Below are 6000 nucleotides of genomic sequence, written 5' to 3'. Positions count from 1 at the left end.
GTGGGAGATAAAAAATGTCAAATGAGGTGTTATTGCATAGATCTCGAAAAGTTACGTGAAATAAAAAAAATCATCTGATTTGGATACCCAAGTTAAAAATTGTGGCCTTCCGAAATTTTACGGTGATGGAACTTCCTACATGACGCTGACATAGTATCCGTCCCGTCAATACTAGTGACATGTTTTATTGTATTAATTTGAAAAAACTTATCCAATCAACTTTAATTGGACAATTATTTTGCCTAAACAGTCTTAGATGAGTGCTTTTACCCAATAATAGATCATTCCAGTTTCCATCTTCAAAACACCACAAACATCATCAAATTTTATATAATCATAAAATAAATATCTTTATTTTTTAAATTAATTTTTTAACTTAGCTCAAAATAATTTTTGGCTTAGAAGAAAACAAATACGAAACAGATTCATAATAAGAACTATGAAGTGTTTAAAGTTTCAATAAATACATCACATTGGAACAAAATAATATTAAAAAAATAAAATAGTAATTATTAATTCAAATAATCAATAAATTTCTGATAATTTGACTAGAAGTTTTTTTTGTGGATATTATTTGACTAGAAGTTTTAAATTAGAACATTGAAAATGAAAAATATAGGTAATCGAATTAGTCAAATTTTGAATGAACTGGCGAAATTTTTTTTTCTAAAAAAAATCTGATTGCGCACGTCAAAATCTAGTACTTTCCAGGTACCCACATGTCATAAATCATAATGGGGACGAAGAAGTCATCACGTGGCAACCCCCATGCTGCTGGTTGCACCCTTCAGTTAGTGTACTTGTCTTACAGAGCACAAAGCATAACAAAGTGCGATAACTTCCACTAGTTACTAGTTACTACTGCTACTTCTATATATATTAGGCATTGGTGGCACCCCAGATGCCACAATCACTCTAAGCTCGAAAAAAGTTCAACAAAGTTTTTCAATTTGCCTAACAAAGCTGAGAAAATGGTGGTGAAGGTCTATGGTTCAGGAAGAGCAGTATGCCCTCAAAGGGTGTTAGCTTGCCTCTTAGAGAAAGGGGTAGATTTTGAACTTGTGCATGTTGATCTTGATCAAGGAGAACAAAAGCGACCTGATTTCCTTCTCAGACAGGTCGAGTGAATGTACCTTAATTTGCTTAATTAAGGTCTATGAATTTTCAATTGCTATTTTTTTTTTTCCAGAATTTTTGTTAGAATGAGTAGATATTTTGACTAAATTTTCTTAATTTCTATGGATTATATACTTATATAGAATCATTCATTTTTATTTTTTTTTGTTCTTATTGTCATTTCTGTGTTTATACTTTTGACTTGGAGATTCAGCTTATATTTTAAGAGATTTTCTTGCATAAGAACTTTTCATGTAATTTTTCAATAGGTTTTATAAATATTATGTTACTGGAAAAATAGAGATACTACTTCAGACCCAATAAAATAGTGGGATCCACATATTTTATTTCCCTTTCATTATCTTTGTGTCCTCTCCACGGTATCTATAGTAAAGTTGTTCTTTCCTCCAATGATATAACAATCATGTATACCTTTTTCCAATTTGAGTTACTTGCGTACCTGATGGGAGTTCAATTTCTTGCAGCCCTTCGGTCAAGTTCCGGTTGTGGAGGATGGTGATTTCAGGCTCTTTGGTAAGCAAGCACCCAAAATATATTTGGCTTTAACAATTAAAGTCACTCCATTTTTATTTATCTTAATTTAATTTGTGCCCATTCAAAAGTTACACAACTTAGTTTTAGAAACTTTGTAAAAAGAGGTAGTATTCTTTCACACTGATGTCAAATTTAAAGTTTGACATCTCATCTAATAGTCATTAGATTAAAAAAGATCAATAGTGTCACATGCTTCCAAATTAGAGTCGTTGATCTTTTTTGATCTAATGGTTATCAGATGAGATGTCAAATTTCAAATTTGACACTCGTGTCAAAGGATTCTACTTCTTGTAAAAAATATACACCAAAAATCCCCCCTGGTAACACGAAATTCTCTTATATTAGTAAAATTGAAACTAACAGTAAAATAGTATTTGAAAATGGATCTTCTCATGTTAAAAAAAACATTCCACGGTTATTGTGACCCATATAAAGCAAAATTAGAAACTATTCACCAATTTAATTTTTTTACAAGCAATTTAATACACATTTTTTTTCATATATATATATATATATATATATATATATATATATATATATATTTATATCTACTAATATATTTTTATTTTATTTTTTTAACTTATAAAATTGTGAAAGGATATGAATATTAGCTTATTACAAAACATTTATTAACTAACAATTTGTTAGATCTAACAATATTTACTGCATTTTACCCATCCAATGCAAAATTCTAAACATTTTATTCATTTAATTATTTTGATAAATTATTTATCAATTTAATACGAATTAAATATGGGGAGTGTGCGCGTTCAGTCGCGTATCACCCTACACATGACTTATCCAAAAAGTATATATTTAGAACACTTCTTAATAATCTCAATGTTGATCCTTATCAAGCACTTTTTTTTTTTTTTTGTAGATATATCACGCATTTTTACTATTGATATTTATTATTTATATCTATTAATAAAATTTATTTTTAACCTTAATACTATAAAGTTCCTAACCAATTGAATCCAAAGTATCTACAATAATAAATTAATAATAATACCAAAGGCCATATTCATACTTCATATATATACTCATTTCATATGGTCGAGATGCAATCCGAGCTACCACGCAATTATTTTTACCAATTAATCCACGTCTCTGTTAATATTGGGATCTTCAAAAGTTTAACACTATATATATGATAGCAATTAGCAAGCTTACATTTGATAGAATTTAATTTTTATATGTAACAGCCGGATCCATATATAACAGTCTGTACGAGTATTTAAGTATAAGAATGGTCCGAAAGAAGTGATGAACGATTTCCTTCATACTCGTATATATTATCTTCATTTTATTAAGGTTTAGTATTTCTGTTTTTATTACAGAATTTTTTTTTATCGCACTTACATAAAAACGAATCAGTTGTATTATAATAATAAAAAAAGTTAATGAATGTTGAAAAATATAAAACCATTAATGTAGCCTCACCTAAAAGCTTAAGTTGTTGGGTTAAATTAATTTTTTATACGATATCAAAGTCTCGGTGTACCGGATTCGATCATCACCGTCCTCCACTCTTTTTGAATTGGTTATTTACAATGAGATCTATCTATTTTAATAAATATGATTAAAATAATTTTCTGGAGCAAAAACAATTTTTTTTTGTTAATTATTTATAAAATTACTTAAATTTTTTTCAAAAATGTAATCTTTAAAGTATTTTTGGGGATTCCCCCTGCCCCTCTTGTTTGATAATCAACGTATAACAGACAAAAGCCATAATTAGAGCCTAACAAAATTTTCCCAATCTACTATTCCATTGTATACTACCTAACAAATCTATAATTCATCTTCTTCTTTATTTCTTTTTCCCTTTTAAGGGATTTCTTTTGATGTGTTTGTGAAATTGATCTCTGATTCTTTTATTGCTTTGATAGTGATGCAACAATGTAAGGTTGATGGGTCGTCCAATGTCCTTTTTTTATCTTGATTTGTGCAGAATCAAGGGCTATTGCAAGGTACTATGCAGCAAAGTATGCAGACCGTGGTCCAGACCTATTGGGTACAACCTTAGAGGAGAGAGCTCTTGTGGACCAGTGGCTTGAAGTAGAAGCACACAATTTCAATGATTTGTGCTTCACTTTAATGCTTCAGCTTGTGATCCTTCCAAGTATGGGTCAACCTGGAGATTTGGCCTTGGCTCATAGTTGTGTGCAAAAGCTAGAGAAAGTGCTTGATGTGTATGAACGTAGGCTCTCAGAAAGCACATATCTTGCTGGGGAGAAGTTCACTTTGGCTGATTTGAGCCACCTTCCAGGTCTTGGAAAAATCATAGAGGAAGGCAAAATGGGACACATAATAACTGAAAGGAAAAAAGTGAATGCTTGGTGGGAGAAAATTTCAAGTAGGCCAGCTTGGAAGAAATTAAAGGACTTGGTTCAGTAACTAAGAGATGTTTTCTACTTTATATCACTCATTAGATGCTTTTTCCATAAAAGGGGCAAAAATAAAATAAAAATAAGAGTGCGAGAGAGTGAGAATAATAATGATTGGTGGTGGTCTATATTTTGATATTAGGAGAAGTTTTCTACTTTATATCACGCCGTGTATGATTTATGTATGGATATGTGTGTGTAGCTAACTTAAAAAAAAATATGGTTTTCATTGCTTGTCAAATGTTTATTTTTAATACATCAAATAATTGTTATATTTAATTACTTTAACTGGCCTTAATTTAATTCTTCAATTGCTTATATGAGTATACCCAAGTTATTCAACAGCTTCATAACCTAATATACATGTGACATGTATGATAATAGTTTATGCTATGCCATTTATCCACTAGTTAAGATAGTGGTAACTTTTTCATAGCAAAAAAAGTTGGCACAAGGCATCTATTTAATCCAAGATATATAAGATGTTCCAGAGATTTATGTTTAGTTGATGTTTACCACACGAGTAAAAGATTATTGCAGACATCTCAAGTGTTATATATTGAACTAAGATGCCTATTGTGTGTAGGAATGTAATGCACTTTCAAACGGAGAATTTTTTTTTATTTATAACATGAGACTAAACCATGTTTTATAAATAAAATTTATTCCCTCACATATATATATTTTTTAAATGGCCATTTATTCTTTTTTGTTGTAATCATTAGCTTCAATCTCGTCCAAAATCTGGCGATACAATTCCAAAGACGTCAATACATACAACATCAGCACCCTTTGTGTTCACATGTGTGGGGAAACCAATAGATATAAGAATGAAGAACCCCACATGCAAGTTAGCATTAGCCAACGGTAGTTGTTGTAGGTTGGTGACTCTTTCATTTGGGTTCAGGTGTCCACTGCGGTAGGAGAAGATTACAAAAAATCTTCTCAATCATTGAACATTACATTGTCTTTATAATGGAAAATTAAAGACAGTGACAATGACAACGATCAAATATATGACTACTATTGGGTTCAAGCTACTATTGATTCATTTCCTTATTGAATTCCCATTTCTCAAATCAAAAACATTCACAAAACCATTAAACTCCTTTCAATAAAAAACCGAGTTAAATACACAGCCAAACCAAGCAAAGGAACAGGTTTTTATCCAATTATAGTCTTGGAAAACACAATTCCAGGCAACAGGAAAAGTTTCTCTACCAAACCTATTTGTGATTGAACCAAAACAAAACAAAGGACAATGAATATTCAGTGTTACAACTTCAGCAACCAAGGATTGAATAAAATAATTTTCATCAACCATAACAAGAACTCACACAATAGGGATTTAAATCCTAATAAAGTTGATTTAGTCAGAGCAAAAAGAATGAAGCAAGCTGCTAGTGTTTACTAAGAGTTTTAATTCATTTTTCAGCACCCAATAATCACATACTTATAATCCCGGAGCTCATTAAACTCGTTTGATCATCTTCATAAGCTACATGAAAATCCAGCTAGTTACATAAAAAAGTGGAATGAATAGCATGTAAAAGAAAAGGACTGTACATGCACAAATGTAGGGTGAGACCCCATTATTTAAACATATATGTTTGAAGCCATAAACATCAAGGAGGGAAAACCAACAACGTCCACTAGGAGCAATTTCCATAGCATAATCTGACCCACAAAACCAAAGTGTCCACTATTTCTAGTTCCAATTTGTAAAATGTCCCTTTTGGACCTTGGTGCCTCAGTTCAGACTTCATGTCCTGTGTTCCTAAATCCTAGATACTTGGCTAATAACCTTTTTTTTATCATTAATATAACTAACAGTATGTTTAATTATTATTATTTTAAAATATCTCCAATTTTTTGAATTACTCAACTAATACGATTGAATTATAGAGTACTATAAGTGCGACAAAATTCTTCCTAGGAC

General features: G+C 30.7%; 1 protein-coding gene across 1 annotated transcript; it reads left to right on the top strand.

The window, feature by feature from the left end:
* The first annotated feature begins 971 nt into the window (after positions 1 to 971).
* On the top strand, positions 972 to 4071 carry LOC133300625 (glutathione S-transferase F11-like). The gene is made up of 3 exons (XM_061500207.1): positions 972 to 1118; positions 1602 to 1650; positions 3626 to 4071. Exons 1-3 carry the CDS (start codon positions 972 to 974, stop codon positions 4069 to 4071), a joined length of 642 nt encoding a protein of 213 aa, XP_061356191.1.
* The last annotated feature ends 1929 nt before the right edge of the window (positions 4072 to 6000 follow it).

This window comes from Gastrolobium bilobum, unplaced genomic scaffold (genome assembly GCF_033153095.1).
Source record: "Gastrolobium bilobum isolate Gb01-03AN ecotype WA unplaced genomic scaffold, APGP_CSIRO_Gbil_v1 utg34045, whole genome shotgun sequence".
Lineage (NCBI taxonomy): Eukaryota > Viridiplantae > Streptophyta > Magnoliopsida > Fabales > Fabaceae > Gastrolobium > Gastrolobium bilobum.
This window is presented reverse-complemented; position numbering and strand designations above follow the sequence as displayed.